The sequence below is a fragment of the Hippocampus zosterae genome, chromosome 18, assembly GCF_025434085.1.
Source record: "Hippocampus zosterae strain Florida chromosome 18, ASM2543408v3, whole genome shotgun sequence".
NCBI lineage: Eukaryota > Metazoa > Chordata > Actinopteri > Syngnathiformes > Syngnathidae > Hippocampus > Hippocampus zosterae.
In genome coordinates, this window is record NC_067468.1 from 6,593,354 (window position 1) to 6,619,976 (window position 26,623).

The 26,623-nt window shown below is 41.4% G+C and overlaps 2 protein-coding genes across 6 annotated transcripts; both read left to right on the forward strand.

Annotated features, from left to right (window-relative positions):
- Positions 1-75: 75 nt before the first annotated feature.
- LOC127590797 (phospholipid-transporting ATPase ID-like) lies at positions 76-23,834 on the forward strand. 5 transcript variants are annotated; one of them, XM_052050238.1, is made up of 29 exons: positions 76-488; positions 1,257-1,318; positions 1,682-1,740; positions 1,815-1,928; positions 2,159-2,257; positions 2,343-2,404; positions 2,521-2,593; positions 2,690-2,760; positions 3,919-4,001; positions 4,083-4,241; positions 4,360-4,448; positions 4,580-4,773; positions 4,840-5,048; positions 5,131-5,174; positions 5,655-5,820; positions 5,895-6,083; positions 6,691-6,806; positions 6,875-7,039; positions 7,226-7,337; positions 7,416-7,521; positions 7,649-7,799; positions 7,902-8,003; positions 20,991-21,072; positions 21,156-21,379; positions 22,253-22,336; positions 22,453-22,698; positions 22,875-23,013; positions 23,133-23,263; positions 23,406-23,834. In XM_052050238.1, exons 2-29 carry the CDS (start codon positions 1,264-1,266, stop codon positions 23,664-23,666), a joined length of 3,585 nt encoding a protein of 1,194 aa, XP_051906198.1. In that variant the 5' UTR covers positions 76-488; positions 1,257-1,263; the 3' UTR covers positions 23,667-23,834. The 5 variants fall into 5 exon arrangements, 4 of the variants coding, with proteins under 4 accessions (XP_051906198.1, XP_051906200.1, XP_051906197.1 ...); XM_052050237.1 differs by lacking the exons at positions 76-488; positions 1,257-1,318; positions 1,682-1,740; ... (17 more) ...; positions 7,649-7,799; positions 7,902-8,003 and adding exons at positions 11,949-12,258; positions 12,873-12,957; positions 13,444-13,526; ... (17 more) ...; positions 20,429-20,534; positions 20,638-20,788 and having other exon boundaries at positions 20,889-21,072; XM_052050240.1 differs by lacking the exon at positions 20,991-21,072 and having other exon boundaries at positions 7,902-8,085.
- On the forward strand, positions 8,117-11,313 carry LOC127591161 (probable phospholipid-transporting ATPase IM; the record flags this gene model as incomplete). The annotated part of the gene is made up of 6 exons (XM_052050985.1): positions 8,117-8,377; positions 8,545-8,628; positions 8,722-8,967; positions 10,046-10,184; positions 10,386-10,516; positions 10,938-11,313. Coding segments are annotated over 6 exons (1,104 nt in total), but the record flags the coding sequence as incomplete, so codon positions are not given.
- Positions 23,835-26,623: the final 2,789 nt, after the last annotated feature.

Below are 26,623 nucleotides of genomic sequence, written 5' to 3' on the forward strand. Positions count from 1 at the left end.
ATCATGTCAAAACTCTCCAGCGCAGAAGCCCAATTAATTGCATTCAAATAAGCAACAAATCTATTCGGTCTACATGTCTCATAAAATACAATTTGAAATTTGATGCTTCTTGATTGTCCGAGAAGTAAAATGATATATTAATGATGCTGATAAAGCTAATGGGACTAATAATTTTTATTGTGATTATGCACACTCACCTGAAATGTCGACCTGCCAAGATCAGTTTGTTGCTTTTAATTAACAATGGCCATTCATCGCAACTGTTGTTTTACTGCCCGTGCTGTGTCACCATCCCGGTCCAAAGATTGTCTCATTGTTTACACGCGCTCTGCACCAGAAGCTCACTAGGATCCCAGCTCCTCATTTTTGAACCAAAATTCTTGACTTGGTGGCTCATATCTCACCACTTCTTCCATCCTGCCCGTCTTTCATCCAGCAGAACCGCCTGGTTCTCAACTCTGTACCAGGTTGGGATCTGAAAGTCCAAAGTGAGTGCACACAATGTTTTCTTTTTTGTTTTGTTTTATAATTATTCCATTTTTTTTATCCATGTACCATAAGTCATCATGCAAGTCCTGAAATGACACTGATTGAATTTTGAATGTCGTGATTTTATCTCTTTGGAAATCAAGAACAGAATCCAAATGTAGGCTTTGCAACGGTTTATATTTTTGGTTTAATTTATAAATAGGAAATAAAATGTCCTCAATATCATCATCCAAAAATATTTAACAAAATCGGTATTATCAACTCATTGGGTGCTTCAGTAAGTATTGCACAGGGGGGAAAAAACAAGAAAGCCTGCAGTCGTATCAGCAACATTATCTTTCTGGCTACATATCTTGAGTCAAAGATTTAACTTTGGTTCAAAGGCTTGAGTAGGGAGTGGCACAACATTAGTAAGGCATCCGTTACATTGTCAAGTAATAGTTGCAAGTCCATCGTATGCTCTTGTTTTTTGTGTGTGTGTTGAATTTTCAGTTGGTTGTGAAGAGTATTGGATTGGATAAACTTTAATGTTAAATGTACTTTATGTAAAACATGCAGCACAGATGAAATGTCTTCCCTTTCAACACAAAACAAGAGGAGCCGCTGCGGGCGTCCGCGCCGCCATCAGAAGAAAAGTTAACAAAAAAATGACAAAATAATACAAAACAACACATCAGGAATAACCCAAGTTAACAGAGTTCTGGATTGTTTTACCAGTGCAACAAAAATAATTATGTTCCTCCACATATTTCATTCAGAAAAAACAGAGATAAGATGGGTTCAGGAGTGTGCTGCTTCGGGCAGATGTTTGGGCAGCAGAACAAGCGAGGTGAGTCAATTGTTTGACGATGTTCTTGCTTGCGAAAATATTTGGACGATGCGGTGACGTGCACTCGTTCGAGGTGCCTCACAGTCACTTGGCTGCAAATGATTTTCAGTCAAAGATTCCAAATGCTGGCTGCAAGTATGTCAATTTACCACATGATTCAGACTTAGAAAATGCAGGTATTCAATCCTGCTAAATTAAAGCCGAACGTCTTTAATTTTCACATTTTATTTAAAAAAAAAAAGAAAGAGGAAAAATAATACAAATTAACTGTCCATACACTTCTTGGCCTAACTGTGTGACGTTTCTGCAAGTTGTGTTGTTTTTACCCAAAACATTTTTTTTTGTATTTTATCTTCTCAACAGAGGCGGAGAGACGATTGCGAGCTAATGACAGAGCGTTCAACCTTTCTTACCGTTATGCTGTGAGTACAGAGGAAATCACAATGCACTTATTTTATTTTAGTTGATTTTCACATTTGACTTCTTCCTTCTTCAGGATAATGCCATCAAGACATCCAAATACAACATCTTCACCTTTCTGCCGCTGAACCTTTTCGAGCAGTTCAGGAGGCTCGCCAACTGCTTTTTCCTCTTCCTCTTTACACTTCAGGTAGACTTCAGATTTGTTTTCAGTTGCTCTTCTGATACAGCTCTTGATGTGGGCTTAAGATACGACAGGCCTCAATACTTCCATTGAGTTTTTAGGATTCCATTTATTTTCAGTTTACACTGTATATACAAAATATACTCCCTTTTGAAATAATACATCATATATTTGCCATCGGATGTTGCAATTTTGATTCCAATTTTGGGTGTTTGCATGTGCATGTCTTTTGACAGCTCATCCCACAAATCTCCTCGCTCGCCTGGTTTACCACAGCCGCTCTCCTAATTTTGGTGCTCTCCATCACGGCGGTCAAAGATGCCTCTGATGACATAGTGAGCAGATTATAATGTACTTTTTTTTAAGCAAGTAAACAGCATCATCATACTTTCTATGTCTGGACTCCTATTTTATGAACAGAACAGACACAAAAGTGACAACCAAGTGAATAACCGTGAAGTGAGCGTCCTCGTTAATGGAGAGTGAGTCATTTGGCTCTTTTTAAATCTTCAGTGAATATTGCATGATAAATTAGAACATCTAGTTGTTAGAGTGAAGTGCTTGCTTTAATATTGTCCCGATGCTTTGATTTTATCAGACTGAGAACTGAAAAATGGATGAATGTTCATGTTGGAGATATTGTCAAACTGGAAAATAACCACTTTGTCACAGTAAGTGCCACCGCATGACATGATATCGGAAATATCACTTTTTAATCCTTTTTAGTGGCCTATTTGGTGTCATCCTGCTATGTGTTTGTTTTCTAGGCAGACCTTCTTTTGCTCTCCAGCAGTGAGCCTCTCAATGTGGTTTATGTTAAAACGGCTGAATTAGACGGGTATGTCCTTGTACGTATTAATTTGAATTTGTGTCAGGGTTATGGTCCGTTTGTGTCTGATGTGTATGTCTGTGCGCACACATCAGTTGAAGATCACATTTATTAAATGTGTCATTTTTTGAACAATGTACACATTATTATAATTAGAGACAAAATATAGCGTGGCGGCCCGGTGTCCAGTGGTTAGCGCGTCAAGCTCAGTGCAGAGGTCGTGGGTTCGATGCCGTCTCCGGCCTTCCTGTGTGGAGTTTGCATGTTCCCCGGGCCTTCGTAGGTTTTCTCCGGGTTCTCCGATTTCCACCCACATTCCAAAAACATGGATGGCAGCCTGATTTAACACTCTAAAATTGTCCCTAGATGTGAGTTTGAGCGCGGATGGTTGTTCATCTCTGTGTGCCCTGCGATTGGTTGGCAACCGGTTTAGGGTGTCCCCCGCCTACTGCCCGAAGACGGCTGGGATGGGCTCCAGCACCCCCTGCGACCCTTGTGAGGATGAAGCGGATCGGAAAATGGATGGATGGATGGATATATACCGGTACATTAGTGTCAAGGAGGCTAATATGCAAAAATCGTTGACTCCACAGCAGACTCGAAGTAGAGCAATAAAACAGAATTTATAAAAGCAGGGATGCACAGCAGTGTGAGGAACAACCCCTGAATACAAAATGAAAAACGGCAACGACCAAAGGTTCCTGTGAATAAATATTTCGGAGTATACCAAATAACAAAAAAGCAGATGAATGGAGCCACAGAAGAGGAAAGATGCCGAACAAATGACGCAAGGAATCTAATCTACAAGCAAAGAAGTGCTTATGCTAATGCGCCCAAAAAAACAGCACAGGATACTCCGCCCAGTAATGCTCATCCAAAATATCTATATATATATTGAACCACAAGTAGAACTGCATAGCATGCAGGGAAAGAAACAGGAATGTGACAGTCAGTCTACTATGAAAAAAGTTTTTTTTTTTTTTTTTGGTGAACATCCTTCCATCCATATTGTAATTTACTTCCCATCGTTAGGGTTATGGCGGAGGTGAAGTCTCACCCAGAGGTCTATGCCATTGTCAAACACCAGCATAATGTTAGAGGGTCTAATCATTAGAAGGATGATTGGAATCTAATGTGCTCATGGTTCCCTCCCCCTCCTTCCCCCAGTGAAACCAATCTGAAGGTGAAACAGGCACTGACTGTCACTGGAGCGATGGGAGACGACACTGAAGCACTGTCCAGCTTCAACGGTGAGAACTTCAGTGGGCAATTTTGGTAATGTTCTGACTTTTCCAAATATGTGCACAAACATAACCCCATATGTTTTCCAGGAGAAATTAAATGTGAGCCTCCAAACAATCGTCTGGAAATTTTTAAAGGGACACTCACAGTAAATGGGCAAACATATTCTTTGGACAATAACAAAGTGCTTCTGCGTGGATGCACTCTGAGAAATACGGAGTGGTGCTTTGGACTAGTTATCTTTGGAGGTAAATGAAGATCACAAAGTATTTATTCCCTTGAATATTTTGGTCAAATTTTGACTTTTCAATTTTGCTGTCATGTGTCACAATGAGATCAATTTAACATAAGTTTCGACCATTGTAGGCCCAGACACCAAGTTGATACAGAACAGTGGAAAGACAACATTCAAAAGGACTAGCATTGATCACCTCATGAACATCTTGGTGCTTTGTGTGAGTTCCAATCACGCCTTTACTTGTCAGAAGCAAAGAAAGTTTAATGATAATTAGGAAAGTTATGTTGACCAGTCCGACGACCTGGTGGGCAGATTTCGCTTCATAAGCTCTTTTCTTTCACCAATCAGATTTTTGTTTTCCTGCTGTCCATGTGCTCCGTTCTGGCCGTTGGCCATGCCATTTGGGAGATGTCGGAGGGCTCCGTTTTCAGTGTGTTCCTCCCATCAGAACCAGGCATCGATGCTCCTCTCTCATCATTCCTCTGCTTCTGGTCTTATGTGATTCTCCTGAACACGGTTGTGCCCATGTCTCTCTTTGTCAGGTATTTCGTGACGCAGATTAATTACGACACTGTCAGTTTGAATCACACGACCCGTTTTCTTTTCAGCGTGGAAGCCATCCGTCTGGTGAATAGTTTTTACATTGACTGGGACAGGAAAATGTACTACCCCAAGAGTGACACTCCAGCCGAGGCGAGGACCACCACTCTGAATGAAGAGCTGGGTCAGATTAAATATATCTTCAGCGACAAGACCGGTACCCTGACGCAGAACATCATGACATTCAATAAATGCTCGATCAATGGCAAACGTTATGGTGAGCAGGATATTCAAAGCTCCACACATACAGTAAATGAATACTCTCAAATATTGATATAGCGGGTGTTCAATTGTTTTAGGGGAGCTCTTGGACTTTTCAGGACAGAGGATTGAAATAACAGAGGTGAGATGCTTTGAGGAGATTACATCATTTGGTACACCCGCGAATCAAATTCAATACAACAGCAAACTCGCACCACTGTTTTACGAGACCGATATAGAACCAAGTCAAAACAAGTGATTATCAATACAATGGAGTTGTTGTAATTAAAGGCAGCTCTGCGTTTTTTTTTTCTTCTTCAACAAGCCAGTCCAGCCAATACTGTCTAATTGTTTGGCCTGCCCAGCCCCATTTCAAAAAATGTTTGGTTCTTGTTTTTGCTAGCTTGCGGGCATAACTGAGATGGGTGTTTTGACAGAAACACAGATGGATTTTCACCTAATATTCTAATATTCGGGCGCCAAAGCAAATGTGCCATGTATTGGTACAAGTCCAAGGCCTGGTGCTTGTGGACCCCTGTAAGACATGTCACATTTCCGACAAACCTGCCTTTTCAAGGTTCGGCACATCTCAGTTTGAAAAGATTCATTTTTCTTCCTGTAGAGTACACCGAGGGTCGATTTCACGTGGAACCAACGAGCCGATCCAAAGTTCATTTTTCACGACCACAATCTGGTGGACACTGTCAGGGACGGCAACTCGGAGGCTCAAGCATTCTTCCGTTTGTTGGCTCTGTGCCACACAGTGATGACTGAGGAAAAAACAGAGGGTCAGCCAACTTTTCCTCACTGCATGGTCTACTGTTAAAACCCATGTTTGATGTTCTATCCGCTCTCCTCCAAGGGGAGCTTCATTACCAGGCTCAGTCCCCTGATGAAGGTGCTCTGGTCACCGCTGCAAGAAACTTTGGCTTTGTGTTCCGTTCACGCACCCCAGAGACCGTCACAGTGGAGGAATTGGGCACACTAGTCATCTTTGAACTTTTGGCCATTTTAGATTTCAATAACGTGCGCAAGAGGATGTCAGTAATAGGTGAGACCTCTTTCTGTGGATGGTTCATAGGACTCAATTTTAACCTGGTCTCCAGAATGTCCGTGGTCTCGAGAATGTCCGCCTCATGGTTTAGAACAGTGACTTTAGAACAGAGGGTGATCATTTTACATTTTACATTGTGGGCCACATACGGACTCGGTAGATGCCAAGTGGGCTGGACCATTAAAATTACATCAAACTTTGCTATAAATAACCAAAATATCAAGTCTTTCCTTTGTTTTGGTATAAAGAAGCATTGGCGCATTGATAGCATCTGCTGTGTTGGGTCTGTCTCAGGAACAGATTGAGACTGCTGTTTTCTTCTCTGATCAAAACAATGTTGTCTTCTACTCTCTTATAATCCATGAAGTGCACTTTATTATGTGTCTTTAATGCATTTTTTCACTTTTAAATTTCGCTGCGGGCCAGATTGAACATCCTTGGGGGCCGGTTCGGGCCCGCGGGCCGCATGTTTGACACCACTGGTTTAGAGGTTCCTTCCTACATTCCAAAAACATGGTAGTTAGTTTAGTTGAAGACTGAATTGTCTGATTCTGAGTGTCTGCATCACTCATCGAGAACTTCACATCCTCGCTGTGCCTTCCAGTGCGCAACCCTGAAGGGAGGCTGACTCTTTACTGCAAAGGGGCAGACACCGTCATCTACGAGAGGCTGCACACCTGCTGTACCGCACTCAAGTGTGTCACCACCGGACACCTCAATGTAAGTTTTTATTTTCTCCCAAATGGATAATCAATTGTTGTGATAGCTTTTCTAAACCTCAACTGTAGGAATACGCAGGTGATGGTCTCCGCACCTTGGTTCTGGCTTACAAGGACTTAGACGAGAGCTATGTGGAGGAGTGGATGCGGCGCCACCATGAGGCCAGCATCACTATCGGAGAACGAGACGAGAAACTTCATGAGCTGTATGAAGAGATTGAGAAAGACTTGTTGGTTAGTTCACCGGTTGACGACTTTGCTTAAAACTTTGACTGCTATCTGACATGGGATGATAGAGGCAGCTGAGGTCGAATCGGTTCTTTTCCATGGCATCTTCCTTTCAAGAGAATCTTCTTTAGTTAGTAATAGTAAAACTTCTGTCTCACAGACATATTCTTACTTGTTTAACATTTGATTTAGCTTCTGGGAGCAACGGCGGTGGAAGACAAGTTGCAGGATGGTGTGCCTCAGACAATAGAGCAGCTGGCCAAAGCTGACATCAAAATCTGGGTGTTGACCGGAGATAAACAAGGTTATTTTCGGCCACATACAGCAATTTTTTTGTGTGTGATTTCATAAATTCATGTTCGCAAATTCTCATTTCTGCTAGAGACGGCAGAAAATATTGGCTATTCTTGCAACATACTGCGAGAGGAAATGAAGGAGGTTTTCACCGTGTCCGCAAATACAGCAGAAGGAGTCAAAGAGGAGCTTCAGTATGTAAAATCTCAAGTTGCTGCATATTATATTGAGCATGACATATTTAGTCAAGCACTGTCATCATGAACCAAAAGCGCTCCACAAAATAGCAATATCTCCATCTCTGCATTGTTCCGTTTTTAGAAGTGCAAGAAAGAAAATGTGTCCGATGGCAGCAGAAGAACCAAAAGTGACCAAAGCTCACTCAGGCCTCTTGTGGATGCAAAGAACCGAAACCGTTCAAGATGATAAAGTGGATGGGGAATATGCACTTGTTATAAATGGACACAGTCTGGTAAGTGGGCATTCACACTCCTTATATTTGTGAAATCCAAAAAACATTTTACAAAGAAGGAAGATTTGACTACCTTTGCCTCATCTTCCTCTTGGTCCTCAGGCCTTTGCCTTAAAGAAAGGCCTGGAGTTGGAACTATTAAGGACGGCATGCATGTGCCAAACCGTGATCTGCTGCAGGGTCACCCCACTACAGAAAGCCCAGGTTGTTGAACTGGTGAAAAAATACAAACAGGCCATCACTCTAGCCATTGGGGATGGGGCCAACGACGTCAGCATGATCAAGGGTCAGTAAACTCACTGACAGCCGCGCTAAGAAAAGCTCAGCATCCTTTTGGCCTTATTGCTCTTCCAGCTGCACATATTGGTGTTGGAATCAGTGGTCAGGAGGGCATGCAGGCTGTTCTTTCCAGTGACTTCTCCATTGCCCAGTTCCGCGATCTGCAGCGTTTGCTGCTGGTGCACGGGCGCTGGTCGTATCTGCGCATGTGCAAGTTTCTACAGTATTTCTTCTACAAGAACTTCACCTTCACCTTCGTACATTTCTGGTACGCCTTCTTCTGTGGCTTTTCTGCACAGGTGAGGAATGAAAGAATGATGAAGGAAAAATAAACTCAAGGTTTCATGCCTACACCTCATGTACTATTTGTCAGTATTCCAACAACCATGTTTGTGACATGTACTGATAAACGCAGTCAATAAATTAAATACATGATCCTGTTCATTTTTTCTCATCTAATTCATAGACCGTGTATGACCAGTGGTTTGTCAGCATGTACAATGTCGTGTACACAGTCCTCCCTGTCCTTGGCATGAGTTTTTTTGACCAGGTATGCAACTTGTAGCATCACACACGAACGGGATTCGATCATGTCATAAGAGATTGCATCACTTTTCTTTTTCCCCACCGTCTGTTTCACTAGGATGTGAATGATCGCTGGAGTTTCCAGCATCCTCAGCTCTACTCTCCGGGGCCTCTGAATATTTACTTCAATAAAAGGTCCATGGCGTGCTGCATGATCCACAGCTGCTACAGCTCCCTTGTTGTTTTCTTCATCCCGTGGGCGGCCATGCACGACACGGTCGCAGATGACGGCAAAGATATTGCTGATTATCAGTCTTTTGCTTTCATGGTGCAGACATGTCTTCTTCTTGTCGTCAACATCCAGGTAAGGAAGGGCATCATAGCAGCACATACTCAGCGATCCTTTTGTCCCAATGACACATCTCAGACTTGGAGTGGGACCAAAGAAACTGTCACACTTTATTCAAATCAGATATCTCAATAATTATTTTTCAAATAACCAGAGATTATGGTCATATACCTTTTCATTATTGGGCTTCCCCCATCAGTGATGACTCATATGAAAAGTTTGTCATTTTAACAGGACTGAAGTAGGGTAGAGCAAGGACAGGATGATTCTAAGTGGCAATGGTTTCCAAGTGCCCCACTTCAAAAAAAAAAGAAAACGATTTTGACTCATTTTGGGGCGGCACGGTAGTCGACTGGTTAGCATGTTGTCCTCACAGTGCAGAGGTGCACGGTTCGATCCCGGCTCCGGCCTTCCTGTGTGGAGTTTGCATGTTCTCCCCGTACCTGCGTGGGTTTTCTCCGGGTACTCTGATTTCCTCCCACATTCCAAAAACACGTGTGACAGGTTAATGGAACTCTCTAAATTGACCCTAGACATGAGTGTGGGCGTGGATGGGTTTTCGTCTGTGTGCCCTGCAATTGGCTGTTAACCAGTTCAGGGTGTACCCCTGCCTACTGACCGAGGACAGCTGGGATAGGCTTCATCACCCCCGCGACCCTTGTGTAGACAAAGCGGAATAGAAAATGAATGGATGGATGGATGGATGGATGGATGGATGGATGGATGGATGGATGGATGGAGTGACTCATTTTGAATGATGACTCCTTCAAAAAATGGCAGAAACTTGGAGTCAAGGATCTTGTTCACCGTGTCAAGGGGCATAGTGTGTATCGACAGTCAATCATTTGTTTAACATACTTTGGGCTTTAATTAATGTGCACGTTATTAACGAGTGACAATTACTGATTCATTCAAAATGCATTCATGTTTTTTATACAACATAATAACTATTTTATGCTTAAAAAATAGTCATAAATCAACTCTGATTTAAATCCTTTAAAAATTAGATTCCCCATACAACTGAGAGTGGCAATTAATACTGAATGTGTTCTCATATTTATAACATTTACTTTTTTTTGTGTCACTGTTTCAGCTTTGTCTAGACACAAATTACTGGACAGCCGTGAACCAGTCCTTTATGTGGGGGAGCCTGATATTGTACTTCGCCACCACGTTTGCCATGCACAGCAACGACATGTTCTCCATATTCACCTCTGTATTCCCTTTCATCGGTGAGGCACTTTAAGCTGGAACAAGAACTACTCCAGCACTAGGTTGCCGTTTGATTGTCAAAGAATAAGGCCGGTGTTAAATAACATGTTCAGGAAAAGGTTTAGCGTCCTGTCGCATGTCATGAAGTGGCCCATTTTGATCTCTTTGGTTGCTGTGCTTTGCAAATTGTGACGTGTGTCGTCCTGTGTTTGGGGCTGCAGGCACAGCAAGGAACTCTCTGAGCCAGCCGAATGTGTGGCTGACAATATTCTTGACATGCCTCCTCTGTGGTCTTCCGGTGTTGGCCTTCCGTTTCATTGTCATTCAACTTCGGCCTACCGTCAATGACAAGGTATGACAGTCCTAGGTGCTATATGACTAGCTAGGCTAGGCGAAGATCCAAAGACACTTTCAAATTGAGTACGAACCATTACCATGCAGAATCTCCCACCTCTATATTGGTACGACATCACTGCTATCATGTCAAAGCCAAAAGGTAAACAGAGCTCGATTCTGCTTTGTTGGAAGCACAGATGATTGTTAGCTGACACCAGCGGCTTCAGATAAGTGGCACATTTAATCAGTCAATGGAAGTAAAACCAAGACTGGTCCTTTTTGTGGCACGTGGCTAACGCTAGCATTCTTTACTGCCTGGACTTCAGGCCTCAAAATCTTCACCATGAGCCATAGTTTTCCCAAAACACAAATACAATTTCCAATTTGTAGCTCTGTCAGGGTGTTCAAATTTTGAGGTGTGACTTTGTTATCTACAGGTGAGATATAAGGTGCGTAAGGAGGGGCTACCAGGTCCTGTTCCTTGCCGTCCGCCAGCCAGGCGAGTCAGCACTCGGCGGTCGAGCTACGCCTTCTCTCATGCTCAGGGCTATGGCGAGCTGGTGACATCACGAAGATTCCTGCTAAAACGTTCTGTCAAGAGTCGCAACAATGACACCAAAGAGCCACAGCTCTACCGTATAATCTCAAAGGATTCAGAGCATCAACCGCAGAAGCACTAATTAATAGGTAGCAGCTCACTGAGACCATATGTTACTTTCTCATCCACTACCCATTACTGACACCGTGGAAGTCAGTTTATGAGGAAAGTAATACAAAATCTTAATTTTGTCTGTATTTTTATTTGCTCGTGTACAATGATTTTTGTAAAATTTGTCAAAATTTCTTTTGTCAAATGAGTGCCTTGGCTCAATAAAGGATGGCAAATCTTGCTCTTGTTTTTCCAAAAAGCTCTGCTGGTTTAGAACTTGTTAAGTGCAAACTTTCACATTCCAAATACGCAATACACACCTTTGAAATATTTCTCCATTTTGAAAAACCACAATGCACAGCAAAATTAATGGCGGAATTGAAATCTTCTGTGGCATTATATCACGTGGAAACAGCATTCAAAAAATGGTGGATGTAATGATGCAGATTTGACTTGGCCTTCCATGTGTACCTTTTCACAACCACCGTTTGAAGACAACGGCAATGCTAACTTTATCAACTTTACTCTCTTATTGACTACGTGGAAGAGCACGTAACTAACAGAAATCCTTCTAGCATAGCATAAAGGCAGCTAATAAAACATCCCTATCAGCAGCCTTCTTTCTAACTCTTACCTTTTCAAGTGTCACTTTCAGGCATGCGCATTCACCGCAGGGGGTGTGCTGCATACCTGCTTTGTCAAGTCAAACCCACATTGTCTGCTCTGATTGGTCTGAGTCATTCATTTCTGCCGTTGTTTTACTGCCCAGCCGGTATCACCATCTAGGTCCAAAGATCACTTTATTGTTTACCCAAGCGGCTAGCAGTGACACTCACACCCAGGTGCAGTTCTTCCTTTTTGAACCCAAAACCTCGACTGGCGTCTCCTCTCGAGACACCTGCTCCATCCTGCGTAGCTTTCATCCGATAATTGGGGGTCTCAACGAAACCATCTAGGTTATAAATCTGTACATAGTCTGGAAGTCCAAAGTGAGTGCGCCCAAATGCCAGCCTTTATTTAAGACAGTCCAGAGAATTGTCTCTTTTTTTCGGCCATGTTTCTGTGAATGTGGAAGACCCTAAAGGACACCAGCCTTGTTATTGTTTAAGGTATGTCTACAAGCTCTTGTTTCTCTGTAATCTCTCGTTTTAACCTCACAAGAGTGATAGATGGTACATAATGAATAAGAAGTTTAGTTCTCACCCTATTGGAGCCACATTGTTCATTCTTGCTGTCAGAAATCAAATTAAAAGAGTTCTTTCCTGCATTTTCCTTAAATGTGTTAAGATAAACCATGACATCACGGAAAATCATCTCAATCTCATCTTTTCAAGTGGATAAATTTGAATCCAATTTGATTCATTGTGCACACAAAATAAATAAATAAATATGCTTCTCATGCTTCAGACCACATTTTTCACTTCCTTTTAGGTGAGAATAAATATAAGCGCTACCATCTTTGACTCGTGATACAAGTGAACTAAAGGACCATGGTCATATCACCATATAATCTTTGTGGTTATAAACTATCCGTCATATAGTTTTTACTTCGGTGCAAAGGGTTGAGTAGGGAGTGGCTGCCTTTGTTTGGTCCTGAAAACCTCAAGTTTTGCCCACCGTAGATTGAGATGCTTGCTCTTGTGTCGTGGTCAAAAGTGTGCCAAGTTTAACCGTCTCAGTCTGGAAGTTTGGCAGTGGTTCTTTCTTTTTGTGTCATTGACAGGTGCTTGAGCAAATGAGAAGTGAAATGGAAAATGCACGTGTTTGTCGGCCAGTCACGCCACAGCATTATTATTAAACGTTATTAGGTGAGTGGTGAACATTAGAAAATGCTAGAAATTCTAACAATGAAAATATTTCATGATGAAATCTAATTTTCCGAAGCTGGGACATGCCAAAATACTATATTCCATTTTTGTTGTTGTTGTTTTTAATTGTTTGCATCAAATATTGAATCAGATCAATATGTTGAATATTTCACTAAAAAAAAATGGATTGCACCGTACATCTTCACAGCTTTTATACCTATTATTTCCTGGAGACAAAAATTGCACCGATTCGGCGTAACGGCCCTCGTATTTGAAGACAAACCAAAATACATTCAATACCTGTTAGAATACACTGTTGTCATCTAAGGCTGTCATTATCTTTGCACAGTTATAGTTGCTGATTTGAATTTTGTATTTCACGAATAGTGTGCGCTGCTTCAAATCGCTGATACCATAGCCAAACAGTTCTCAGGATGCCGCCATCCCTTCCTGCAAGTACAATAAAAGGTGATTTTTTTTTTTCAGCTGAATAATATGCAGTAACAGCGATACAATGGGATCGGTGGAGTCCTACTTTGGTCAGCTGTGTGGGCAGCAACAAAAGAAAGGTAAGCACAAAGGGTTTTTTCAATATAAAATAACTTAGAGATTTCTCTTTTTTTTTACCAACAGAGGAGGAGAGACGTTTGCGAGCTAATGACAGACCTTTCAACCTGTCCTACCGCTATGCTGTGAGTACCCAAAGTTGAAAAAATTAAACCAGGAGCAATGGCGCTCGTTTCTCACTTACTCCCTCTTCAGAATAATGCCATCAAGACGTCCAAATACAACGTCTTCACCTTCCTGCCACTGAACCTTTTCGAGCAGTTCAGGAGGCTCGCCAACAGCTACTTCCTCTTCCTCTTTATACTTCAGGTAGGCCTAATCAGCGTGATGACGTGATTGTGCAAACTAGTGACAACCTGAGATCCACATGCAAGATTTCAATAAGAAGTATGCATGTTTTTAATGTCATCACCACACTGTAATTCACCATTTTTTTTACATTGTCTATCAAGCAAATGTCTCTCTGTCCACGTTCGCAAAGCATCTTATCATCACACACTGACCTCCAACATGGCGGCTGCGGGTATGTAATGCATCACTGCGACGTATCTTAATTGTGTAGGCATGTTTTTACAGCTCATCCCACAAATCGCCTCGCTTTCGTGGTTCACCACAGCCGTCCCGCTCGTTTTGGTTCTCTCGATCACAGCGGTCAAAGACGCCACCGATGACATTGTGAGCTGGCATTACTCAGTGATAATCTTTAGAATACAAAATCAGGTTTTAGCAATACCCATGTTTCATTGTAAAATGTTAAAGAGCGTTTTGTGTTTTTTCTGCCGACTGTACATCAAACAGAACAGACATAAGAGTGACAAACAAGTGAACAACCGTAAAGTCAGCGTCCTCATCGACGGAGAGTGAGTCGTTCACATTTTTTTTCGTGATATATTTGTTTATTGCACATTGAATACCAGAATTCAGCCTTATACTGCATGTTATAATGTATATTTAACCCTGGAGAACCCAAGAACCCTTTTCTTCTTTGGAAAATGATGAATTATATATTAAATGACTGCTATATGTTCACTGAACACCAAAACGCAGTATTCTTTTTTCAAATATTCAGTGTTTTAATCCTACTTTAGGATTAGGGCCAAATTTGAGCCTTTGGGATTTAAGGGTAGCATTTGAGTAGCAGAATTTATAGGGGCCAAATTTGACCCCGTGGGTTCTCCAGGATTAAATAAATAAAATGTGTTGAGATTTTTTGTTTTCTTGTGTGGTCTTAAATTAAAAAGCATGTGTTTTAACCCTATCACACTAAAATAAAAATGTATATTTGTTTTTGTTCTGGTAGACTCCAAAGTGAAAAATGGATGAATGTTCAGGTTGGAGATGTCATTAAATTGGAAAATAACCAGTTTGTCACAGTAAGTGTCACAACAATAACATTCAAGTATTCATCAATATCCTTTGCCGCTTTAAAAACGTGTTTGTTATGAGGCTCGGACCTCAAGTCATGTTGTAATTTTGGACTTGACTATTACCCTTAGGGTTTGAAGACTTTATGGAATCTAATGTTTTTTTAAATTTCTATTTATTTTTTCCAGGCAGACCTTCTTTTGCTCTCGAGCAGTGAGCCCCTAAACCTGGTCTATGTGGAAACAGCAGAACTGGATGGGTGAGCGGATGTTTCAGTACATATTTGTTTGTTTTGGCTGTTACTGCAGTTTGGTTCTTTCCCCATCATTCTTCTCATGTGCTCATGGTCACTCTAGTGAAACCAATCTGAAGGTGAAACAGGCACTGACTGTCACTGGAAAGATGGGAGACAACATCGAAGCACTGGCCAGCTTCACAGGTGAGAACTTAAGTAATTTGTTATTTGAGAGTGACACTTCTTAACATACCGGATGTTCAAAGATCATGATGCGTCACTTCAATGTTTCGCAGGTGAAGTCAGATGCGAATCCCCAAACAATCGCCTGGACAAATTCAAAGGGACGCTCGCAGTAAATGGACAAACATACTCTTTGGACAATGACAAAGTGCTTCTACGTGGGTGCACTTTGAGAAACACAGAGTGGTGCTTTGGATTGGTTATCTTTGGAGGTAAATGACTGCTTACCGTTGACTCATTCTGGGTGCAAGTAAAATGGCATCAAACTCGTCATAATTACGTGTTTAGGGGCCTGAGAATCTGGACCCACAGGGGGCTACATGTGTTTCACTTTTTTTTTTCTTTTTCTTTTTTTTTTTTAAATATCAATCCTAACTTGAACTTCATAATGATTAGTACAGTATACAACCAGGTCAGGGTGTCCTCCGCCTACTGCCTGAAGACAGCTGGGATAGGCTCCAGCCCGCCTGCTACCCTGGTGAGGATAAGCGGATTAGAAAATGGATGGATAGTACAGTACAGCAATAACTGTAAACATTACAAAAGCCTCCCTCTACCATTCACATATACACGTAATGCAACTGTAACTTTGATAATGTTCTCACGGTTTAAATCTTGGGTACATGATGGCTTCTTTTTTTTTCTTTTTTGTTGTCATTTCTGACATTAATGCAAGAACTGTCATTGAAATTTCTTTTGGAAATTTACAAACATTTTTGAATGCGCACAAGTAACAGTGTGATCCTACTTTTGCAGGTCCGGACACAAAGCTGATGCAGAACAGCGGAAAAACAACATTCAAGCGCACAAGTGTTGATCACCTCATGAATGTCTTGGTGCTTTGTGTGAGTTTCTCTTTTTCACAAAATGGTATGCAACTGTGTTACATAAAATACCGTATTGGCCCGAATATAAGACAGTGTTTTTTGCATTGAAATAAGACTGAAAAAGTGGGGGTCGTCTTATTTTCGGGGTCTCGACATTATACCCATTCACGACGCTAGATAGCGCCAGATATCATTGAAGCGAATGCTGAACTTGACTATCCGGGCCAAAGTGAACCCCTGTCACGAAGAATAAAAATAAAAATAGCGTTAGGACGAAGAAGAAAAATAAAAAATAGTGGTAAGAAAGAAAAGAGAAGAAAATGTTGGAAGATAGAACAGAAAATGGAGAAATGTAGCGACAATCTGGAGAAAAGTGGGTTGAAGATCGGCCAGGTTAACCGGCAGCTGAGAAGTTATGATGTACTTTACATTTCAAAAACCAGAAGCCATTCATTTATGAATGTGATTGCACTTTAGTGTACATATTTAAATGTTCAGATATTAAGATTTGAATGAGGCAAAATAACATGGTTTTTCCTCTCAAATATATTGTTATAATCATTTGTTTCAGATGTACTGTAATTATTTTCTGTATAAAAATTAATTTGGTGTTCAAAAAGTATTTTTTCAAACCTGAGTCTTAAAAAAGAGGGTGTCGTCTTATAATCAGGGCCGTCTTATATTCGGGCCAATACGGTATTAGAATATACCCTGTGGGACTTCAAAGTTTGGTTTATCATAATGCCCGGCTTATGAATAACCAAACTCAATGGGAACACTGGCACAGTCTAATGAGATCAATTACGGTACCTTCAAACCTGATCTGATCTCGTCTCACTCATGCACAAAATAAAGTGAGTGTGAAAGCCACACGTTAAAATACTTTTCCTCCTGTAAATAACCATTTCTGTCCCCCCAATCAGATCTTTGGCTTCCTGGCTTCCATGTGCTCGGTTCTGACCATTGGCAACGTGATCTGGGAAGTGAAGGAAGGCTCTGCGTTCACTGTGTTCCTCCCTCGGGAGCCTGGCGTCGATGCACCTCTCTCATCATTCCTCACCTTCTGGTCTTATGTCATCGTCCTCAACACGGTGGTGCCTATATCTCTCTATGTCAGGTATGTATGTATTCTGGCGCATGTGGAGCTACGGTGTTTTTCCTCACAATTCACTTTCATACTTCAGTGTGGAGATCATCCGTCTTGGGAATAGTTTCTACATTGACTGGGACAGGAAGATGTATTATGCCAAGAGTGACACTCCGGCTCAGGCGAGGACCACCACTCTAAATGAGGAACTGGGTCAGATCAAATATATCTTCAGCGACAAAACTGGCACCCTGACGCAGAATATCATGGCATTCAATAAGTGTTCCATCAATGGCAAAAACTACGGTGAGCAAATGAATGAAACTGCACAGAATTTTTTTTAAAAAGATCAAATATAAATTGACTGTGCCACCTTGATTTTTCAGGTGAGCTATTCGACTATTCAGGACAAAGGATGGAAATAACAGAGGTGAGTTATATCCATGGTTCATAGCATCAGAAGCCGTGAGCAGAGCAGACATAACTTGATCGGGTCTCATCTGACTGATTTGGAATCATTACTGACATGCATGAGTCTTTCTCTCGGTAGAAGACACAGAGGGTCGACTTCTCGTGGAATCGGCTGGCCGATCCAAAGTTCATTTTTCATGACCACAGCCTGGCAGAAACTATCAGGGAGGGCAACTCGGAGGCTCAGGCCTTCTTCCGGCTGTTGGCTCTGTGCCACACTGTGATGCCTGAGGAAAAGAAAGAAGGTGAGCTTCTTCATTACTGCAGTTTATCTGTGATCCTAAATCCAGCAATAGAGCCATTTTAAATGTCTCCTTTGCAACCAGGCGAATTGTACTACCAGGCTCAGTCCCCTGATGAAGGTGCTCTGGTCACTGCTGCAAGAAACTTTGGCTTTGTGTTCCGTTCACGCACACCGGAGACCATCACAGTTGTGGAGATGGGCCAACAAGTCGTCTATGAACTTTTGGCTGTTTTGGACTTCAATAATGTGCGCAAGAGGATGTCAGTCATAGGTAAGACCAACAACAACATATATTACCGTAATTACTCTGATTTTATTTCCTCTTGATATGCCGGATTTTTATACAGTACATCAAGGGCCACTGATGATATAGGGAGCCGCATGCCTTCAATGCAGGCATCATGGGTTCGTTTACACTTTGTAATGTGAGTGTGAATGGTTGCCTGTTTCTATTTGACCCTGTAAATGACTGGCGACAAGCAGGGGTGGAGCTACATAGTGGTCAGGGGTGGCACTGGCCACCCATTTTCACTCTTGAAAAACCACAACACTAATGGGATTTTTGTCGTTGTTTTAATTTTTGCGTACTTTTTCACATGGATGCAGTATTTTTCGACCCATTGATACTCTGCCACAAGTTGTTTATTTTAATGCATTACCGTATTTTCCGCACTGTAAGGCACACCTAAAAACATTTCCTTTTTTCAAAAGCCGACAGTGCACTTTATAATTTGATGCACCAGATATATGGATCATTATTCTGATTTCTTGGACGTGGTATTTTAAATGTTCTGTAAATCACTTTTGTAATGGGAATTTGACATATAACAGTGCTAAATTAAAGATCAGCAAAGTTCCTGCCCATGCACTATTCTGTACTCTGTGTCGCTGATGAAAATGCTGATTGTGCTGACCTTTACCACCTCCAAACAAGATAAAGTGAGAGCGCAAGACGCGGAGAGAGAAAGGCTCCCTTGACAGATCTGTGAACAGTGTCCCTCCATGTTTTTTTTTCTCGTCTTTTTCTTTCTTAAATAAATCTCATCATTTTTTTTATAAATACTTTTGTTGTCTTGGTTTCCCTGGACAAGACACTTTGTTACAGCTGCAGTTTTTGTGAAAGCTCTATATAAATTAAGCTGTATTGTATTTGCACCTTATACTCCGAGGCGCCTTATAGAGCGGAAATTGTGGTCATCATGTAAAACATGAACTGCATGTAAAGAAAAAATATACAATTGACCTGAATCCACACTTTAACAGAATCTGCCTTATAGAAAGAACATTAGATTTTTCCAGTTGGCAAGCAAGCCACGTATCTGAGAAGACATAGCTAATCATACCATCCACAGTCATTGTTTCATCTGGTGCCCAGTCTAGGTTGCACTCTCCCTTTTGCCCAAAGGTCAAAAGAGAAAGTTTTCAGCTCCTTGGGAGCCTGAATGTAATAAGATGCATAGAAAATGCTGGGATAGATGTGCACTTTAATTTTATCATTGAATCACTATGTGGTGGGGCATCAAAGTTTTGTCAGAAATACTGAATCAAAGATGTGAATTACTTGGGAACTTCATATTCTCGCTGTGATTGCCAGTGCGTAACGCTGAGGGGAAGTTGACTCTATACTGCAAAGGAGCAGACACCATCATCTACGAGAGGCTTCACTCCTCCTGCAACAAGCTAATGGGCGTCACCACCGGACATCTCAATGTGAGTTTTTTTTTCCTTCGAAATATCAGACATTGATCATGAATGATGTTTTTACCCCCTAATCCTAGGAGTATGCAGGCGATGGTCTCCGCACATTGGTTCTGGCTTACAAACATTTGGATGAGCACTATATGAAGGAGTGGATGCAGCGTCACCACGAGGCCAGCACCGCCCTCGACGGAAGAGACGAGAAACTTGATGAACTCTATGAAGAAATTGAAAAAGACTTGTTGGTTGGTACACTTACTCAGTTACTTACTTTATACCGTTTTGTTGCAGATTAAAAGTGAGTGTTTTTATTTCAGTCAATAATCAAGAATATGAATCTTTTATTTTGTTATATGACACAAGGGTTGTTTTTAGTACTCAAACAGCATGAGTGGTTCTTCTGAAAACTAAAAACAAATGATTTAAAACGTCATACTTACAATATTACAAACTTTTGATTTAGCTTCTGGGAGCAACGGCAGTAGAAGACAAGTTGCAGGATGGTGTGCCTCAGACAATAGAGCAGCTAGCCAAAGCTGACATAAAAATCTGGGTATTGACCGGGGATAAACAGGGTTGGTATCATTTTATTATGTGATTTTTTTTTATACCTAATTTATCCGTAATCTCAATGTGTCCGTAACCTGGGGAACATATTTTGCCCGGGTGTTTTCCATAACTTGACAATTTATGTTTTGCTTCATTGATTGTGCACAAATCTTAAATTCCATCAGAGACTGCAGAGAACATCGGCTATTCTTGCAACATGCTGCGAGAAGAGATGAAGGATATTTTCACGGTGTCAGCAAATACAGCAGAAGGAGTCAAAGAGGAGCTAGTGTAAGTGAGTTAAAATATGTCAATATTTTTGTTCACGGTCTCTTATCATGAATTTAGTTATTTTTTTACATGAGTCACATGCTCCATGCTGTACTGGTTTTAGGTGTGCCAGGAGGAAAATGTGTCCCTTGGCAGCAGAGGCACCAACTGTGGCCAAAGCTCGTGCAGGTCTCTTCTGGCTTGAAAAGACAGAAACCGTGCATGATGACAAAGTGGATGGGGAATATGCACTTGTTATAAATGGACACAGTCTGGTAAGTGGGCGTTCACCCCTCTTATATTTATGAAATTTGACTTCATTTCTCCACCCATAACCGAAATCCTTGGTTTCATTATCTTCCTCTTGGTCCCCAGGCCTTTGCCTTAGAGAAAGATCTGGAGTTGGAACTATTAAGGACAGCATGCATGTGCCAAACCGTGATCTGCTGCAGGGTCACCCCACTACAGAAAGCCCAGGTTGTTGAACTGGTTAAAAAATACAAACAGGCGGTCACCCTAGCCATTGGGGACGGGGCCAACGACGTCAGCATGATCAAGGGTAAGTAAACTCACTGACGGATGATACTGCCACGCTAAGAAAAGCTCAGCATTCTTTTGGCCTTATTGCTCTTTGTCTTCCAGCTGCACATATTGGTGTCGGTATCAGTGGTCAGGAGGGCATGCAGGCTGTTCTGTCCAGTGACTTCTCCTTTGCCCAGTTCCGCTATTTGCAGCGTCTGCTGCTGGTGCACGGGCGCTGGTCATATCTGCGCATGTGCAAGTTTCTACAGTATTTCTTCTACAAGAACTTCACTTTCACCTTCGTACATTTCTGGTACGCCTTCTTCTGTGGCTTTTCTGCACAGGTGAGGGACATTCAAGAGCTTTAAGTTGACGACTGTAGTTGTGCACCACAAATGATGGCCGTTTCCGTATTGCGACCGTACGATACAGTTCATAGACTCACATTATTGCAGATTTGTAGAAATGTCATGCCTCTCCACTATGCAAACATGGGCTTACTGTACAAGTCCCACAGTTGATGGCATCCACTTAAAGAATACCTTCCAGCTCCCATGCCAAGGGACTCCAAGATGTACAATAGAGTGGACAACAGAAAACTAGACCACTAAGTCAGCTTCCACTCAAACACTCCACTAAATATCACCATACTCCAGTTTTCCTGCTATTAAAAACAAGAGGAGTTGGTCCCAAGTGACTGAACTCTGCCAGGTTCACTGAGTGAAAACATGATCACTTTGCAGTGACCCATAATCTCTTTGCCAGTCCTGGGTGTGAGGCCTCGGTGCCTCCTGTCCAGATGGGGTACAGCACCTTTGTGTAGTATTATCTAGTGATGGGAAAATGAAGCTTCATGAAGCACGTGGTATTTCATGACTTCTCTAGATGGTGCCCTTGGTTTAAAGACATGATCTTGTGCAATGGAAACCAAGAGTGCGATCTAGAGGGGTCAAATAATAATCGCAAGTGCTTCATGAAGCTTCATTGACCCTTCATTAGCCACAGAAATATTTTTGAATCACCCTCATAAGTCTCGACCGTGGATCAATTTGCAATGGGATCCCGGGGGCATTCTCAGGAGGCCCCAACATAATAGGCTCCTAGGCTTATCTGATTACTTTAAGCCCTATGCCACAATGCGATTACCGGTAACAGATTTTGGTTTACAGTATATACTAATATTTTCGATGTTGACCTTTTGCTGTTATAATTCATAGACTGTGTATGACGAGTGGTTCATCACCATGTACAACCTAGTGTACACAGCCCTCCCTGTCCTAGGCATGAGTCTTTTTGACCAGGTACGCATCAATCACAGGAAAGTACATTAGATATGTCTGCATAATACAGTAAGATCTAATGTAAGTTTGTTGCTTCTCTCCTCCTCCTCATCCTTTTTGTTTTTTTTTTTTCAAAGGATGTGAATGATCGCTGGAGTTTCCAGTATCCACAGCTATACTCCCCGGGGCCTCTGAACATTTATTTCAACAAGAAATTATTTGTCCATTGCATGATGCACAGTTGCTACAGCTCCCTCATCCTCTTCTTCATTCCATGGGCGGCGATGCATGACACAGTCCGAGACGACGGCAAAGACATTGCGGATTATCAGTCCTTTGCTTTACTGGCACAGACGTGTTTGCTTGTCGTGGTCACCATCCAGGTAAGGAATACGCTTTTCCTTTCATCGTTTTTTCATCTAACTCCATTTAGCCAATGTTGCACACCAATCATAAATACTGTAGTGTCATATCGTCAATCCTGTCTTAGTATGCGCAGTGCAAATGAATATGTTAATGAATAAATGTGTAATTTATATGTACTTTCAACATGTCCCAGCTGTGTCTCGACACCCATTACTGGACAGCTGTCAACCAGTTTTTTGTGTGGGGCAGCCTTGCAGTCTACTTTGCTACCACGTTTACTATGTTCAGCAATGGCATGTTCCTAATCTTCACCTCCGCATTTCCCTTCATCGGTAAGTCGCTGCAGCTTACTGCAGAAATCACGCGAGGCTAATTTACCGGTAATATAAGAAGTAGTACATAAAAAAACAAAACTGTTGTGACATTTTTACCAATTGGTTTGGGGCTGCAGGTACAGCGAGGAACTCTCTGAACCAGCCTAATGTGTGGCTGATTATACTCTTGACAACGCTCCTCTGTAGTCTGCCTGTGGTGGCTTACCGTTTCACTGTCATTCAGCTTCATCCAACTGTCAATGACAAGGTATGAAATTATTAGTTATTGGTCAAGTTATTAGTCGGCGACTCATGTAGCAACTTTCACTGTGAGCAATTCATCTCAATTTTTTTCTTTTGTTGGAAATAGTGTATTAAAGAAATTAAAGAAATAATTCTCTCTCTGACAGGTGAGACATAAGTTGCGGAAGGAGGCGCTGCCAGGCCCCGCGCCTCGTCGTCCGCCGGTCAGACGAATCAGCACCAGGCGATCGGGCTACGCCTTCTCTCACGTGCAAGGCTATGGCGACCTGGTGACATCGCGAAGATTCCTGCGTCCTCGAAAGAACCGGCCCGCCTTGTTCAAACAAACTGACTCCCCTCTGGCACAGAACCAGCCACAACACTACCGCACCATCACAGAGGAGCCAGAGCAGCCCATGTGCCACTAGATAAAAGGTACAAACGTGATGAGGTTTCGGAAGGGTGGGGGGGGGGGGGGGGGCTCATGAGAAAAATCGCTGCATGGATGGGTTATGAGACAAACTGTTATACAGTTATGTGTACTGTAAAAGTACAACAACAACAACAAAATAGATGTTTAAAAAGAGCATGGATTTTCTTTTCCTTACAATTTCAGGTTAGGTTGGGGTTGAATTACTTATAACTGATTATCAATATTTGAAACTCATAAAATTATATCACACCTCAACACTGTAAAAAAAAAATATTGCCAGGACTCTCTCGACCGCACTTCATTCATTACAAACGCATATGAAAGCTGCCTCACGTGAATTTGTATCTCGGGCATGTTTGATGTTTGCATGTTCTCACTGTCATTGTGGAGGTTTTCCTGCAGATCGTCCAATTTCCTCTTACATAACCAAAAACATGCGTGTTTGGTTCATTGAGAGTCTACAGTAAATTGTCCATAAATATAAATATGAGTGTGAATTGTTGTGCCTGGCGATTCGCTGGCAACCAGCTCAGGATGTACCGTGCCTCTTGCCCAAAGTCAGTTTGGATAAGCTCAAGCAGACAGGCAATACCTTTCTATCTTTTTATCTATCTATCTATCTGTCAAGTGCTAAAAGTGGTAACTGTCTGGCTTGCTCCCTACGAGATTTTTTTTTAACGGAAACATGTCAGCCAATAGGAGAAGGGGGTTCCCCGAGTAGAAGACGAAACGAAAGGGTCGAGGAGAACGTTGAAAAAATTTGAAGTTATACCCTTTTATGCTAATATTTCGGGACTTTTAGCCTGATTTTCAAGAAGGGAAAGGCAAAAAAAAACCCTCTGCGTTGAAAGCCATTCCAAACAGGGCCAACATTTTGAAAGACTGTCATTTTGTGGGAAATCTTGAAGCCTGTTTACCAATTAGTTTATAGCGTTCTAAGAAAAAACAATAACAATTGAATTTCCTCAGTCAACCACACATTTTAACGTGCATTTTAATTGAATTATGTCATGTCGTGATCTGCTTTATAGTTGGTATACACTAACTACGGTGTGAATTTTACGTCATATTTAGGTTTTGCTTTGTATTGAACTACCATTGTCCCAAGTGTCATTTTTAGTGCCTTTTGAGTTATTTTCGTTGTGTTTTATTTGTTGTTTACATGATTATTATTTAGAAGCTTGTTAAACATATGTTGTTATTATTCTGCGTTCATGTAATGGAATAATTTGTTTCTTCATATGACTTTGTCCACAAGGAGCTATTACAGTGCGATGCTACCAAATGACCACCAAGGGACAGTGTTGTTTTTTTTAAATACTTTTACCTGAGAGCCAGTAAAGTTGGTATCTTGAAAGGAATACTGTACCCGTGGGCATTATTTCACCGAACCGTTCTAATTTGTGTCTAATCTATGGATGGATTGCTTGGTATTGACACAAACTTTTTTTTTTCTGGAATGATCATTAGTGTCTCCCAAGGGACAAAACAATGTGAGGGAAAGACAAATACTCAAACTACAGTGAGGTGAGATTTAAAAAAAAGAAAGCCATGAGGGTGTGTACAAAGTAAATTGCTTTCTTATTATTCTTGCAGTTGAATGCAAGAATTCGATATGGCTGAATGCATATGTGAAGTGTCGTAAAGGAATTATATAATCTATTTCATGAACATTTCATTACAGATGTGTTTTTTTAAATGACAGATAAAACAGCAAGGAACTCCACTCTAGCAAAGCTTTGCCTGAGTGCACCACGTGGTCAGGTCAGTCATCCAAAAAAAATGTTAGTTTTTTTTTCCTTAAAAAATTAAAACAACAAATACATGAAGGGTTGTTAGAAATAATAGAAAAGGGTGAAGTATAAATACAAACAGATTTATAACATGTAGGTATGTAGATCACTTTTGATGTCTAAAATAGCTTCATATCACATGAACCTCTTTCAGCATGTGCATGGAGTCGCATTGTTGACTCAGCTGCAATGTCCTCTGGGACCGCAAGTGATGACATCACTTGTTGCAATCCCACAATGGCACAGATCCAGAAGAGCTTTTGGTCCGTCGACGAACGCGAGGGAAATTTTCTGCAGGAATATAATTTCAAGCAATCAAAATAAAAATACTTAAAAAAAAACAAAACATTAAAATCATGAGAAAAATTAAGCATATCTAATTTGTTTAAAAGCATCCATGAGATAGTTCAAATAAAAATGGTACCTATAGCTTAATCTTTGAATGTCATTTGAAATCCAGTGATATTAGTAAAAATTCCATGCATGTTCCTATCGGGCCAAGCTTTCTGTCAGATGGGTCACCATCCTTCAATGAAGGTCACCGCGTGATCCTGCTGCATGGGGGAGGAAAAGAGCGTGGAAGGCCTGTTATAAATAGCCTCATTCTGACCACAAACATTCTACGAATGAAATGCTCTCTCCTTTTTGCCAACCAAACTAATACTGTATTCTGAGATTATATTCTTGCCGACAAGCAAGGCTACAGGAAGCATTGACCAATGAATGTGAAACAGAATCAAGGTATTGAGTGTTTGTTTTTTTTTGGGGGGGGGGGGGGGGGAGGCCGGGTTGATGTCGTCATTCCCTAATTTTTAAGCCTGTTGTCCCATATTTCGCGAAGCAAGCTAGTGCGGGAGAATCAAAAGCAATCAACATATATTTTAGGTAGAACTGGTGATATTGTATCATAAATGTAGTGATGGGAAAATGAAGCTTCAAATTTGCTTCATGTATCAGCTGTTTTTTTTTTTAAACTCCTCGAGATGGCACTCTCTGTTCAACTTTGGTCTTAAATTGCACTGATTTGCTTAAACCCCTTTATTTAAACCACCAGTGCTACCTAGAGGACTCAACAAATACAACTGATTCAAAAAGCAAATTTGAAGCTTCATTTTCCCATCAACACTTAAACGCGTGTGGCTTAATTTTTTCTTCAAAG

Coding starts and splice junctions, on each gene's coding strand:
- LOC127590797 (XM_052050240.1), top strand. CDS start 1,264: ATGGGTTCAGGAGTGTGCTGCTTCGGGCAGATGTTTGGGCAGCAGAAC. Junction 2,761..3,918: donor AAAACGGCTGAATTAGACGG/GTATGTCCTTGT, acceptor TCCTTCCCCCAG/TGAAACCAATCTGAAGGTGA. Junction 6,807..6,874: donor TCACCACCGGACACCTCAAT/GTAAGTTTTTAT, acceptor CCTCAACTGTAG/GAATACGCAGGTGATGGTCT.